Source organism: Leptonychotes weddellii, chromosome 11 (assembly GCF_054177405.1).
Source record: "Leptonychotes weddellii isolate Sample4059 chromosome 11, ASM5417740v2, whole genome shotgun sequence".
Classification (NCBI taxonomy): Eukaryota; Metazoa; Chordata; class Mammalia; order Carnivora; family Phocidae; genus Leptonychotes; species Leptonychotes weddellii.
In genome coordinates this window covers 39,995,292-40,011,136 of record NC_138379.1, presented here as the reverse complement: position 1 = coordinate 40,011,136, position 15,845 = coordinate 39,995,292, and the positions used below count along the sequence as shown (strand labels likewise).

General features: G+C 50.8%; 1 protein-coding gene across 1 annotated transcript in view; it reads right to left on the bottom strand.

The window, feature by feature from the left end:
• DKK3 (dickkopf Wnt signaling pathway inhibitor 3) overlaps positions 1–15,434 on the bottom strand; it is a 43,829-nt gene extending 28,395 nt beyond the window's left edge. Inside the window, exons 1-4 of the mRNA XM_081798601.1 lie at positions 15,309–15,434; positions 14,546–14,787; positions 6,254–6,388; positions 3,343–3,426 (exon numbers count right to left, since the gene is read on the bottom strand). Coding sequence (XP_081654727.1) covers positions 3,343–3,426; positions 6,254–6,388; positions 14,546–14,758 — 432 coding nt within the window. The 5' untranslated portion in view covers positions 14,759–14,787; positions 15,309–15,434. The remainder of the gene's footprint in view (positions 1–3,342; positions 3,427–6,253; positions 6,389–14,545; positions 14,788–15,308) is intronic.
• Between the last annotated feature and the right edge of the window lie 411 nt (positions 15,435–15,845).

The window sequence follows — 15,845 nt, the reverse complement described above, 5'->3', positions numbered from 1 at the left end:
TTTGGCTGTTTTGGGCAGTGAAATGTACCTGCGGCCTCAGACGTCTTGAGCAATCTCTTGGAATTGGTTCGACGTGATTGAACCTGTAGGTTCCAACTGGGTATGTTCAGCTGGAAAAACAAACAAACCCACTCTTCTAGATCACGTTCTAACGTGAAAACTGAAAAGACAGCAAAAAGCATGATGTGCTAAGCTTTGTCATTGTGAGCCGGAGCTTAATGAGAGGACATGTCCCTTCAAAATGGGGCCTTGGCTAATTGGGCAAGATTCTTCACGTTTGGGGACACAGTTCTATAAATAAAAGGATCTCGCTTCTGCATCATGGCTTGTCCCCTCTCTGGCTTCCGGCACGCCACTTTCTTTCTGACCGCTCTGCTCACAAGTAGCCCAACATCAATCAGTCCACCCACTGGCCCGTGAAGGGAGCGGGGCTGAGGGCTCAGAACAAAAGCCTCACAGAAAGACGCCAGACCCCATCACCATCGCAGGGGCCCTCAGGTGGAATAATGAGGCACGCTGGCCTGTTCCCCATTCACAGCTGAATGTAAAAACAGACCAATGCCTTGCGCACACTGTGCTAAATTTCCTCGACAGGCATACAGGATTACTGCCTGTCACTTTCCAGGGGCCTCCTCGGGTTACCATACATATTAATACACACACCCGCGTTTGAAGAAAGGAAAATAGGGCATGCTTGGTGGTGATTTGTAATTGAATTCATCTGGGAATTTTAAATCCTGAAAATTCAGCCCAGGTTTACAGTATTTTAAGGTTTGAACAGCATAGGATTTTGTCCTTTTGAATGGCAAATCTCTTCTTTTTCCATTTCAGAGAAAGTTTCTTCAGCTCGGCAGGCCTTTCCAAACCAACTGCAAAAATCATTATATTCAGAAACTAGGGAAAGGGACAGTGGTGACGTCCGTCCCTTTACATCCCTTGGAAGGCAATCTAGTCTTTACGGTTTCCTACTCACTTAAAAGGAGCTCCTTGTGTCTGTAAAGATGGTGCTCAAGCCCTAGCCCAATTGTGTTGGGAAAATGGTGACCCGGGAAGCAAAGAGGAGTTGAATGGGAGACTTCTGTGCGCACGCGAAACCAGCTCTCGATTCTCCGACTCTTGGCAAAGCCACACTGACAACGAGAAATGCCACCATTTCTGCCGCATGATATCCCTTCCAGAGGTGGCTTGAAAAGTCTCCAGCCTGTTCTCTAAAGACCCATGGGATTTGCCAGACATTGGCCAGTCCAGCATCAGGTGCCCCACAACTCCTTTCTAGCCAAGCAAATCGGGATTTATTCCCACAGAGAAACTCAATGAGTTCCTGTCCCAAGGGCCTCAGCAGAAATCAAGAAAAACTCGGTTTCTGGGCTCTATCTCTTACCGTCTACCTCCTGCATTCTCAAGGCCATCACGTATGGGAGTTTGGATTGCACATCGCACAAAGGCACCGCGTGTCCTCCATCACAGGGTGGACTCAAGAGACTGTTCGCAGGTGTGGAGATGCTGGGCCTCCCAGCTGGGCCCAAAGCACAGACGCCTATGGGCACACAAGAGCACGCACACCTGGGCAAGCTGGTGAGCAAATTCACTGGCGGCAGCACGCACATGTGGTAGCTGCTCCCTGACTCGAGCACATTCTTGGCATCTTCAAGATCTTCTCTCTCCCCTGCCCACCACTCTCGGAGCCTCAGTTCCCTTACCACGGGGCTCAGAACCTGACCCGCTCCCCTCCCTTGGGGGCCAGCACAGGGGGCACGGGGTGTGGGTGTGGGCAGGCCACCTGTGCTCCCGGGCCCGGGCACGTGCTGGCTAGTCACTGTCAGGCCTGCTGCCCTCTGGGCTCTGAGAAGCTCCTCGGAGCAAACATGGACCATTGTGCAACAAGATGCTTTTTTTTTTTTTCACTTGACAACAAAGACTATTTTTCTTCTCTAATTCACCGCCCTGAGGGTTCTATTTCCCTGCTCTTTCTATTCCATGGCTTCTGCTGAGGCTTTCCTTTTCTCATGGGGCCCCAACCAGACCTAAATCTGTAATACTCTGAAGCTTTTCCCTCTTGGTACCACGACCATATCTATGGCTGTTTGTTTTGTTTTTCCTTCCCTCTCTCTCTTCCCACCTTTGAAAGCTAGCTTCTCTTTCCTCCTGACCTTAGTCAATCCTGTCTCCACTTCAAAGGCTTCTGTGACCGGGGTGACCCAGCCGGTAAGTGGCAAACTCACGCTTCTAGCCTCGCTGCTAGAGCTCTTTCCGTTTCAGCACAGATCTTGCCCCCACCCAGGTCCCTCAAATGGTGGGTCACCATCATCACACACAACCCTCCGGACCCCCCGGCCTGAAGTAAAATTCTGAACTCTGTGCCAGGAACAAGCAAAAGAACCCACCAACTACCAACCACATCAACACCACCTCCCTAGCCCCGATGGGTACACTTCTCTTCCTGTGATGATGCCAAAAGAGCTGAGGAAAAAATCCCTGACCCCCTCGGAAGGCCAGGGAAGCGCTCTGCACCTTGGAGGGTAAGAACTTGTAGCTGAAGTTTGTGTCAGGCATCTGGGCACAGAAAGACTCTTGGGGTCCCCACAGAGGACGCACATGTTTACGGCTGGCCACGTCACGTGGCAGTCATCTTGTCCACTCCTCACCAGCCATCCGCATCTGAAGCCAGCCACCTCTTTGAGAAGGTAAAGTGCACCTGAGTCACCTGGGGCCTGGGAGTCTGGAGACTAGTGACTCCAATTGGGTCATCTCCCAACCTGTGCCCAGGCTCTCCTTCTGTGAAATGTTCCCCTTCCACCACTAGGACTCTGTCATTTTATAAGAACCATCCCGCCACTGGACAAAGCAGCACACCACTGTGGAGTAGGAACCATCACAAGGGGGCCAGAGCATGAAGCCTGGAGTGGGCGATACCCCTTTTCCCTTAGGCCATGGGGTTCCACTAATTAAGGTGTTGTTGCTCTCAACCTGCCTGATCAGGGCCGAGATTACAAAAGTCCTGGCCACACCAGAGGCTTTGGGGATTCCAGGCTGGATGGGTCAGGTCTTGCTGCCGGGGGCCCCCAGTCAGTGTACCTGATACTTCCTTGTTCCCTTTCAGGGCTGAGAGGGAGCCACGCAAATGACAATGGAATTTCCTTTCTCTGTTGCTTCTGACGCAAAGAGCATTGCGCTAGAGCCTGTTATCAGACCGCATCGCTCTGGTCAGAAATGCAGGACCTGGGGAATCTTACTAGAAAGGAGGCAGGAGAGGTGAATGAGAGCTCCCTTCTGCCCACGGCCTGAAGTCTGGGGCACCCTTCACAAGCTAAGGGGGTGAGCCCAGGAGAGAAGACAACTCACGTGGTTCCTTTTGCCTTCTTCATCTCCGACAGACGTGATGACCGTCTCGGAGAAGACCGTTTGTCCGGTCTGGTTGTTGGTGACCTACGGCAGAGCAAGGACAGTGAACATGAAACAGAAGGAATTCTGGGCAAATCTCACAAGCTGGTTTCTTTTTTTTTTCCATCTTCTGAAGCAGGAGTGTCTGCCAAAGTCAACAGAATGCCCACTCGTCGGGCGGACAGGCCCCTCTCGGTGCAGCCATCAGAAACACAACAGAGTCTACCTCACGGGGCTGCTCCGCGGAGCGATGAGGGTGCTCTGTGCAGAGCGCTCAGCGCAGAGCCTGGCACGCGGCAAATACTCAGCAGGAGCTATTCTTGGGGCTCACCACCCGACACTCAGCGTCAATGTCCTTTTCAACAACGACCGGTCTGGGTGTCTCATCAAATGTCTCACGAGAAGCAAGCAGGTTTTAGCTACAGCTGCCCCCCTCCAGATTCTGGTGAAATATTTCATCTCAGAAGTGCTTAAGTACAAAGGGAGGCTCCCCTATCTGCTGTCTGCACCTGATTGTGTTCACCGGCAGCAAACGCCTCCAAGCTGAGCCTCCGCATCCTGCCCGCGCCCCAGGCCACTCCTGCCCCATCCGAGGTCCTGTCTAAGGAACACTTGAGCTGGGGATGAAGACAGAAGGGACGCCGGCCCAAGGAGGTAGGACATCTGGGTTCTTTGAGTCTCGGCTCAGCTACCAACAACCATCTAGTGTGTCACCTGGAATAAGTCACTTCTCTGATTCACGATGTCCTCATTGCTAGGTCATCTGTAAAGTTCCTGCCAGCTCCAGTATCACAAGGAGGCTGCATCCAGAACAGAGTAGAAACACAGCCTACTTTGTCATAGTGGACCAAATTCGAGTTCTGGGGAGATAAGGATCATGTCTTCACCAACATACTTTAATACTTTTAGCTAAATAAATCCTCAGATTTTTGCTGAATTAACTGATGGCATAGTTTCTAAAAATTCTACGGTCTTTTACTGCAGGTACAGGTTGCAGGACTTCTAACTGCCTTTATTATACTAATGTGCATTTCCCTATCTCTAGGAGAAATAATTAAGATGTTTTCCAAATATGTTTCACCACCAGCCAGCCCCTCATGAAGCACTGCACAGGATAGACACTCCATGGAACCCACTGGAAAGCCGCTCCATGGTGCTGAGGACCTAACTTTACTGAAAGAAACAGGAATAGAAGAACAACTCGCTGTTGCAAGCGCTTTGTAGTTTACAATGAGCTCTCACGTACCTTAAGTCATCTGACTCCCAGGTTACTGTCATGTATGTATTGATCTCCCTATTTCATAAATATGGTTAGTGAGGGACGTAAAATTCAAATGATTTTTCAAAATCATACTAAGACGAACCATGAGAGACTATGGACTCTGAGAAACAAACTGAGTGTTTTAGAGGGGAGGGGGGTGGCAGGATGGGTTAGCTTGGTGATGGGTATTAAGGAGGGCACGTACTGCATGGAGCACTGGGTGTTATACGCAAACAATGAATCATGGAACACTACATCAACAACTAATGATGTAATGTATGGTGATTAACATAAAATAAAATAAAATAAAATAAAATAAAATAAAAATCATACTAGTTACTGGTAGGACTCACACTTGGATTTTCCAACATCTACAAGAAGCAACCTTAAGCAGAGCCAAACCTGTTGGCTAATTATTGTCAAAGAAAATGACTCAATATTGGTTTTGACAAAAGTAAAACAATGACTTTTGGAAATATTCTCCAGTCCTCCGATGAGCAAGGCTAAAGGATTCTGGTCAGCAGGTGACTCATTCATTTATCTGGGGGTGGGGTGGGGGGTACACACTGAAGCTGGGCCCATCAGCTGGGGGTACACGCTGAAGCTGGGCACAGCGGGAGGAGAGCCACACAAAGGCTACTTTATAATCAATGCAATGGCCCATAAAAATCGACCCCTTTATGCTCCATGACACAGAAACACTCTTGTTTCAACCAAGTCATTACCTGGGCCCTTGAACAAAAGTGGAGTCTCTCGTGAGAGCCATTGGGCCTTGCATATATGAGTTGAGATGAGTTTTGAGGTCAAGCTCCTTGATGCTCACAAGAGAACATCAACTCGACAGCCTCTACCAATGACCCTGAATATCTACGCACCAGACTCTCTTCAAGAGAAACCAGGCTCACAAGGTCTGCCCTCCCCGTCCTGCCTAAGTCACACCGGACACATCTCATGCCAGGGCAGGCTAATGCTACGATGCCTCTGGATTTGCAACGTTTTCTTCCTCAAGTCAGGCGGGGAATGAACCTGCTTGCTCCTCATGCCAGATATTAAACCAGAAGACACTTAGCCATGTGGCGGGCTAGAAACAACTCTGCTATAGAAATTTGAGTGGATAACCAGCAAACGAATATTCAGTCATGTGGCGATAGCGTCTTCCCTTTCCAAAGACGGAGAATATCACATTTGAGTTCCTCCTAAGGAATCAGTGAAGATCTATTCACCAAACATGGCCTCTATTTCAACTCTCTACTAAAACACACATTAAAACCTCTGAAATAAATTCCTCAAATTCAATACTAGAGAAGTATCTCCCTAGACACTTGTTTGCACCCTTTTATCAAATGATAAAAACCCCCAACCATTCCTTTGCAATCGGACTGGCAGGCAGCTTAGAGTTAAATTTATTACTTAAATGCAAAAGCAATTTAGGGTTCTGATACACAGCTCTCCCTCTTAAGTAACTCCCTCACTTTCTCTGGTTTTTAATCTGTGTTTTACCAACTTCATTTGCATCTTTGGCTTGTGGATCAAATTTGTAAACAAGACCTTAGTTCTCTGATGGGATGGGGAGCTACAGAAGGGAGGTGGGCTGGCCACGGCCACCCTTACCTTGTGAATTTCTCGGTGCACATGGATGGTATTGTTTCCCACCTTGGTTTCCGTGTTGGTCTCATTGTGATAGCTGGAAGGTAAGCTTGCCACATTCACTTCTGATGTTTTAGCAGCAGCTTCTTCTGCTTCCATCTATTAAATCAATGAACTTAATGAGAAAAATTGTTTTCTCTTGATATAAATCAGTCCATGAGAAAAAAAGAACCACTTCTCTTTTCCTCTTCTGCAATTACAAATAATGGTAGCAGTAATAGGTACCATTAACGGCCCACCAGGATAAGACATCGTACGAAATGTTTTACAAATAATATAGCCTTAAATCTCACAGCCTCCCTAGGAGGTAGGTGTGAATATACCCATTTTACAAATGGGGAGAGTGAGGCTCAGGGAGACTGGATAACTTCTCAAGATTGTCAGTGAAGGACATGACTCATGATCAGGGAAATGCAAATCAAAACCACAATCAGATATCACTGCACAACTGTCAGAATGACTAAAATAAAAAACACAAGAAACAACAAGTGTTGGCGAGGATGTGGAGAAAAAGTAACCCCCGTGCACTCTTGGTGGGAACGCAAACTGGTGGTGCAGAAACAGTATGGAGCTTCCTCAAAAAATTAAAAATAGAATTACCCTATAATCCAGTAATTCCACTACTGGGTATTTACCCAAAGAATACAAAAACACTAACTTGAAGATACATGCACCCCGGTGCTTACTGCAGGATTATTTACAATAGCGAAACTATGGAAGCAGTCCAATTCATAAATGAATGGATAAAGAGAATGTGGTATATATATATATATATATATATATATATATATATATAATAGTATTATTCAGCCTGAAAAGGAATGAAATCTTGCCATTTACAAACACATGGGTGGATCTAGAGGGTATAATGCTAAGTGAAATAGTCAGAGAAAGACAAATACCAGAGGATTTCACTCATATGTAGAATCTAAGAAACAAAACAAATGAACAAAGAAAAAAAAGAAACAAGAAAACAGATTCTTTTTTTTTTTTTTAAGATTTTATTTATTTATTTGACAGAGAGAGAGACAGCGAGAGCAGGAACACAAGCAGGAGGAGTGGGAGAGGGAGAAGCAGGCTTCCCGCTGAGCAGGGAGCCCGATGCGGGGCTCAATCCCAGGACCCTGGGATCATGACCTGAGCCGAAGGCAGATGCTCAACGACTGAGCCACCAGGCGCCCCAAGAAAACAGATTCTTAACTACAGAAAACAAACGGATGGTCACCAGAGGGGAGGAGCGTGGGGGGCTGGTGAAACAGGTGATGGGGATTAAGAGTTCACTTATCCTGGTGAGCACTGAGTAATGCACAGAATTGTTGAATCACTGTGTTGTACACCTGAAACTAATATAACACTGTTTACTGGAATTACAATCTTAAAAAATTCACTGTAGTCTATCCACAAGACACATAAAAAAGAAAAAAAGGACTGCCAGGGAAGGGCAGAGCTGGGATCTGAGCATGCTTCCATTGAACAGTCTTGGCCCCCAACGGGGCTGCTGGGGCCCCGTCCATCTCCCCGTGACCTAACCCGGAGGTCATGTGCATTCAACTGCCTTACATGCCAACAACCAGCCCTGTCTCTCTCTGAGAGCACTCTCTGGCTGCTCAGTGTGCTCAATCTGCACAGATGCTAGGGAGTTAACACCCCAGGAACCGTCCTCAATCAGTGAGGGACAGGCTATGGGGGAAAGTACCCCAGCTCCCTCTCCCCTCAAAGGGGCAGTCTCTCTCTGAGGACCCCCAGTGGACTGAGCCCCAGTGGCACCTAGCAGTAACCTGCTCATTAGCACAGGCTTTATTCCCTCTCTTCTCATCCATCTTACTTTCCCATCTCCTCCTAGTGTTTCTGGGATCACTTCCCAAATAAATTATTTGCTCCCAAACCTTTGTTGTAGGGCCTGGTGGTGGGCAGACCCAAACAGCCCCCAGGACAGCCCCTTTCCTGAGTTAGGGCCACAGCTAGGGCCACAGCTATGTCTCCTTCCCCACCCCACCTCTTGGGTACAAGAGGGACCCTTGTAGAGGGTCAGCTGACTAGTTCCCAGGGTCTACCCTCCTTCTTGCTCTTCTTCCACATGTGTTCCTCTCTGGCGTCAGGTTTCTGAGGCTGTTCTCAGATCCTCCAGGTTCATGAGCCTCCATGACATCTACACCAGATATATCAGTCAACCTGAATCTGTACCCAATTTCCCCTTATGGATTTACCGCCGCGCCCCACCCCGAGTGGGCAGTTGATAATGGGGCCAGCTCACAGCTGGTTGGACTCAAAAAGAGGCCACATCATGGACTGTTTGAGCCAGATACTCTCTCTCTAGGAATTTAAAACAAGAGACACAAAGAGAAGTTCTAGTTGGTGGCTGGCAGTTTTCCAACACTATCTTTGACTCTGAGCTATTTTTACTTCTTAAAACTAATCCTCAAAAAGATTCCCCTATTTTTTTAAAAAACCACTGTCTTCTATTCCCTTATGTACTAAATGAGGCACCTCTTTTCTTGTCTCTCCCAACCAGATTTGCTGAGCTGGGGTGGATATGGGGAAAGAATTGCCATGTTTCAGTGCAGCACAAAAACACTGAACTCCAAGCGGGGAGTCTGGAAGACACAAAAGCTCAAATGATCAATAAGGACTTGGTCAGAAACTGCTGTGTTTGACCCTGAGAGGATTGCCAAGATGTCTGAAACTCAATCACTGGCTTCACCATCACCATCATCATCACCATCATCATCATCACCATCACCACCAGGATCACCATCACCATCATCACCATCACCATCATCACTGTCATCACCATCATCATCACCATCATCATCATCACCATCACCATCATCATCATCACCATCACCACCAGGATCACCATCACCATCATCACTGTCATCACCATCATCATCACCATCATCATCACCATCACCATCATCATCACCATCACCATCACCACCATCACCATCATCACCGTCATCACCATCATCATCACCATCACCATCATCACCATCACCATCATCACCATCATCATCACCATCACCATCACCACCAGGATCATCACCATCACCATCATCACCATCACCATCATCACCATCATCATCACCATCACCATCATCATCATCATCACCATCACCATCACCACCAGGATCATCACCATCACCATCATCACCATCATCACCATCATCATCACCATCACCATCACCACCAGGATCATCACCATCACCATCATCACCGTCATCACCATCATCATCACCATCACCATCACCACCAGGATCATCACCATCACCATCATCACCGTCATCACCATCATCATCATCATCACCATCACCATCATCATCATCACCATCACCATCATCATCACCATCATCATCATCACCACCACAATGATGGCCTCCATGTTTGGGCATCAGCTATGCCTGAGCCATTGCACCATACCTTCCATGGCTCCTTGGATACTCACAGCACCTCCATGAGGAAGGTATTGCTGCCCTCATTCTGCAGATGAAAAGAACGAGGTGAAGGGACCCGTCTATCGTCATCACATTGTTAGTAGGCGGCAAAGCTCAGACAGAACTCAGGTCAGTCTGACTCCAGATTTGGGGCCTTGTGCAGTATGTGCTTCTGCCCTGCCTGAGAAGCTTATGCATTTACTGGGGAGATAGCAGAGCCCCACAGCTAAACCAGTTTGAGGATGATGATGATGGCTTCTAGAAGCAAGCCAGGGGTTCAAAAAAAAAAAAGAAAAGAAAGGCCTCCAGGAGGAGGAGGAGGAGGCACGATTGAGCTGGTCTCCAAGGATGGGTAGGATTTGAACAGAAAGCACAGAGGAGGCAAAGCTGTGGCTGCCTGGACAAGAATGGTGTGTGTTGTAGGCTGGGGGACAGGGTCCATGCTGGGCACGGGATAAAATCGTGGATGATGAAGGAGAGAGGGACTGACAGGCAGATCCAGGGGCAGTTCTAAAGCAGAGGGTGTTGGCCTGGTTCTCAACTGGGAGAGTTCATCAGAGTCATACCTGAAACTTTAAAAAGGTATCTATCATAGATATATAACCAGGAGAGTTAGGCCTGTATATTTACACACACACACCTGGATCCCTTCCCAGACCTGCTGAATTAGAACTTCGGCAGGTGCAATCCCAGGTATCAAAGAGCTTCTCAAATGATTCAGAGGTATTTCCTCCCCTCCACTTGCCCCCAGGAAAAAACCTCTGCTCCAGGCGATGGGGAGGGATAACAAGTTCTAAAGACTAGTTGGTAAATAATAAAGAATCTGCAGAAGATAGAGAGGGGGGTGAGGGAACTGGCCAAAATGAGGCGTGGGAGTAGGAAGTTATACCTGGGGGAGGAGGGGACCGCTAGGTAGCAGAGGTTACAAATAAGTCCAGGTGGGCCAAGCCCCGGAGAGCTAGCCATGAGGTAAGGCAAAATGTTGCCCGCAGCATGTCAGAAGGAAGAGCCAGGGTTTTGGAGTTAGGGAAGGTGGGGCCAAGTCTCAGCTCAGCCCAGAAGCAGCTGTGTGACCTTGGCAAGACACCAAGTGTCTCTCAACCTCAGCTTTCTCGTTTGTATAGTGGAGATGGTCCTACCTTGCTGAGTGGATGCAATAATTAAGGATCATAAAATCCAAGTGCCTGCCTCAGTACCTGGCACCCAGCACAGACGTAATACATAGCTACTTTCATAATATTGTCCTGTAAGAAAGCAGTTTTAGGAGAGGTTAGTTTGCTAGGGTATGTTCGGGTAGAAATGGAAAGAGCAGACAGTAGATACCATGTGTTTGAAGAATTCTCTAACAGAATGAAGTGGAATGGAGCTAAAATAGGAGGCAGGATGAACATGAAAAGGACTTAAAAAAATTTTTTTTTTAAAGTGAGAGATCTTGGGGCAACTGGGTGTCTCAGTCATTAAGCGTCTGCCTTCGGCTCAGGTCATGATCCCAGGGTCCTGGGATCGAGCCCCGCGTCGGGCTCCCTGCTCATCGGGAAGCCTGCTTCTCCCTTTCCCACTCCCCCTGCTTGTGTTCCCTCTCTCGCTGTGTCTCTCTCTGTCAAATAAATGAATAAAATCTAAAATAAATAAATAAATAATAAAAAATTTAAAAAATAAAGTGAGAGATCTTGGCGTGTTTTGTGATAGAAAAGATACAGCTGGAAAAGAGTAAGAGACTAAGATGCTGGAGAGGCTAAATCCAGAAGCAGAAGGGATGTCTTCATGTTTTTACAATTCCCATTGGAATCAGAATCCTCCAGTCTGGCTTTCAAATGATTGACAAGTTACCAAATCTGGAGTTTGCTTTGGGCTGAGCAGATAGTCTTTTTAGAAAACCTTCTTCCCTCTCAACCAGTGGTTATTTCAATAGAATGAGTTAATAGTTCTCTAAGGGCACCACGAACCCAAAAGTACAGTTTACAATGGAAATTTCAACCACAACTATTACCGCCACTAGCAAGAGAAACTTAAGCCCAAAGCAAGAGAAGCTGTGTCATAGAGGAGGAATGTGCATGTTATAAAATACGGCATTTATAGTTGGTTGACTGTGTGTGTCCATTAAAGGGGTAGAGTAGGAAAAATTAGAGAGACGAATCGTACTGGGGTTCTTCCTAGGACTGGGTGAGGTGACTAAGAATATTCCAGAACATGTCAGTTACAGATATCACAATGAGCAGGGGGGAAGGAGGGGAAGACAGTGGTTTTATCCTCAAAACACATTTATCAGTAACACAGAATATTAAGACAGGAAAATAGGAATAGCCTAGATTGAACCATTTGAACATTTGCTTCCCCAAATAATGATCCTACAAGTAGCGTTAACTTCGTCTTTCCCTGAAGAGCAATCAACAGCTTGAGTCAGCTGGAATATTTAAAAGGTCAGGAAGTTACTTGAAAGAAGATTCCTGGAGCAACCATGTAAACAACGAATTCATCTGGCCTGGTCCTTCCCCTGGACAACAAGTAAACAGCAACTCTCCTGTGTTGATGAGATGTAAGGGGCTTTCTGGCAGTCTCTTTTTTAAAAAATTCATACTAATAGCCACAATCTCTTGAGACTCTATTATATATCAGATACTGCTGGTTCTTTGTTGGCAGCATGCTGGTACTATTGATAGGATGATAATGGCAGCCATTATTTACTGAGAACCAACAATCTCCCATACCCCTGACAACAGCCTCGGGGCGGGGGGACTTACATCACACAACCTTACTTAACCCCATTTTAGATGGTCAGATAACTTGCTTTACTTGCATCAGCTCATTTAAATCCCCCCTTATCCTAAACGGGGCAGGGGGAGGGGGGAGACATTTCCTGGATCCCACCACTAGTAAGTGGCAGAGCCAGGATCTGATGAAGGAAGATGTGATCCCCACAGCTGTTCCGCCACACAGGGGTTCAGCCTCTCTCAACCTATCCCCACTACATCGAGAACACTCTGTGGGGCAGGGGTCCCACTGAGCGGGACAGAGGTAGCAGCCAGCAACTCTCCTGGTGGCAAACTTCAACCAGCCTGTCTTCACAACCCAAGCAGAGTAGCATCTGGAAGGAGGAAGCTGGGCCCTGGCAGAGCCAATGGGGACAACTTCCACGGAGGAGCTATGCCACTCCTGCTGGTCCCAAACTGCTCTGATCAGTGAAGAGACCAGAGAGGTCCCTGCTGCTCCCCGCCCCCTTCCCCAGCAACAGCTCCCAGTAGAAGACCGTGCTGCACAAACAAGTTCACACAGAACAGAAACATGGAGTTGACCTCATCGGTCTCACTGGGAATCCATGAGCAGGAGGGAAAATCCTGGAACCCAGATAAGGAAAGCAGATGATCCGCCCTGGCACCAGAAGGATCATGAACTCCAGTTAATAGGAAGGGGCAGAGTTAAGAGATATGGGGGCCCACCCAACTCCCCACTCCTTTTAATTATTCCATGTCATGATTCTTTTGCTTTCGCAGGAAACAGAACATCTGTCCATGGGTTTTGGAATCTGGCCTGTCCAGTGGATGTTCAGGACAGCTTCCCACACACCTGCCTCCCAATCCAGTGTCCCCTCCACTGCATGCTCCATCAGGCTGACTGCTCTGGGAGGCAGGGTTGTGGGGAGAGTGTAGACCAGAGCTAGCATTTAAGGCTCTGTCCTAGTGGAATGTGGAGAAGCAGGGGTGGGAAGACGCCTCACCCACCAGCATGGACATCTGGTCTCTTGCTGACTCCTTCACTGGGATGGCTGGCTTCTCTCCAAAAACAGGCTGCAGCCAGAGCCAGGCCCAACAGTGACCATGCCCACTGACCCCAGGCACCAGGGACAGCTCCTGACACCTGGGCTGGGTGAGCTGGGCCAGCTGTGCCTCCTGCCCAGACAGCCCTGCCAACACCCACGTGCTCACCCTAGGGGATGCCATCCATAGTGTCTGGTCCTGGGAGGTGATCGAAGGAAGAAGCCAGGCCAAGCTTTGCTAAGGTATCTGGTATCTGATAGTAACAGCTGTTGTACATTGCCCACCTATTCTATGACAGGTGCCCACACATACCATGGCATTTAATTCTAACAGGAAACAGGAGAGGATGTTAAGGGACTTGCCCAATGTCGCCCTGCTAGTGAGTGGCAGAGGAGGACCTCGAGCCTAGGACTGACTCCAAAGCAGTACTGGGGTGGAGGTGGGCGGCCTTTCAGTGCCCCTCCCCCACCCCCATCTGAACATTTACACTGCTGGGGTTTAGGATTCTGATTTTCCTTCTCTGCCTCGTGGCATTTGGGGAAGCCCAGACAGAGAAGCGGCAAAGCTATCCGGGCTTTTTGTCCTCACACGGCATCCTAACTATGTCTTGGGAAGATGGCATAAGATCAAAGCCCAACATACAAGCTAGAACTTGAGATCCCCGGAGCTTCCTCAGCCTCTCTGCGAAACCACAGCGCTGGAATACCAGGGGCCATGCAAGCGCCCGCTTACACAGGGGGGCGGGGGACAATTGCACGCTTAAAGACAATTGCGGGGTAGCGGCCAGCAGCCCGTAAACAGGTGGTGACCCCGGCTGCCCCTGGTTGCGTCCAGCCGGAGACTCTCGGTGAACAGGCTCAGATCCAGAGCTTTTGGCCGGAAGTCAAAATGAGGTGGGAGATGAGCTCACCCCGCGCGGCCGCCCGATCACTCCGAATCTGCCGCCGGCTCTTCCCGGCCCCTTCGCGGAACGGACCATCCCGGCCAGCGCTCGCAGCGCTGCTTCCCCCGGCCCACGCCGCCCCCAGCCAGGCGCTCCCCCCGAACCCCATCCCGCCAGACGCACCCACCTCCTCCACCGCGCTGCGCAGTTTGTGCTGCGTGTCCTCCATCAGCTCCTCAACCTCGCGGAACATCTCGTTGAGGGTGGCCTCCTCCTGCGGGTAGCTGAGAGCCGGGCCGGGCTCGACGGCAGCCGCGGTCGCTGTGGGGGCCGGCGCGGGGGCCGTGGGGACGGCCGCCGCCAGCAGCAGGCACAGCAGGGTGCCCCCGAGCCGCCGCATCTCCGCTCTGCGCCCGCCGCCGCCGCCACCTGCGTCCCGGAACCCGGTCAGAGGCGCGCCGACCATCCCCTCGGCGGCCCCGCCGCCCCGCCCCGCCCCGGCGCCCCGCCCCGCCCCCGGCGCCCCTCTTCCCCGCACCCACCCTGGAGGGGACGAACCCGAGGGCCGTCCGGACGCGCGCCCCCTCCCCTCCGCTCCCCCACCCCCTCCTCGGGCCCGGCCTGAGCTCTTCGCCCTCCCACACCCCCAGGGATGCCCCCACCCGGAGCAGCAACAGAGCCGAATCCCCAACGCCCGCGGCGCCCCCGCTCACCCCCGCGCGGTCCCGGGTTCGAGCCCGGCCCCTCCACGACCAGGTCCGAGCGCAGCTCCGGCGCCGCGACCCCACATCCACCCCGGCCCCGTGCAGCCCACTCCGGGGCGATCCGAGCGCCCGTGGGCACCCTCCCCGCGGGGTCGGAATCCAGTCGAGCGCCTGGCCCCTCACCCGCCCAGGCGAGACCGAGCAGAGCCGCCCCCCCGCAATTCCCCACCGCCGTCCCTCACCCACCCGACTGGACCGAGCTGTGCGCGGGCTGGACCTGCCAGACCTCACGGGGACGCCGCCGCGGGCTGCGGAAACAGGAGCGGGAGCGGCGCGGGGGCGGGGAACGCGCGGGGATGCGGCAGCGCTGGTACCCGGCGAGCCCGCAGCGCGCCCCGCCCGCCCGACCGCCCGGCCCCCGCCCGGCCCCCGCCCCGCGGGAGGGGCTGCCGCCCGGCCCCACACCATTGGCCCGCTGCCGCCCGCGACCTGGCGCCGCAAGCCTGCCTCCTCCGCCTCGGCGAGCCGCCCCTTCCCTGCATCCCTCGGCCGCCGCCGCGTCCCGGTCCATTGTCGTCTCCGGCTTGGATTCTCGCTACAGCTTACCGGAGGCGCCGGGAGGGTGAGCTTCCCGCGTCCCCCTTGCCCCTCCCAAGCCATCCTCTAGCCGGCATGCAGGGTCAAGGCCCAGCCCCTCAGCCTGGCGGCCAAGGCCCGTCACTGGCTGGCCTTCATCCGCCTACCGTGCTTGACGCCTTACTCCAGCCAAGCTAACCCACTTTT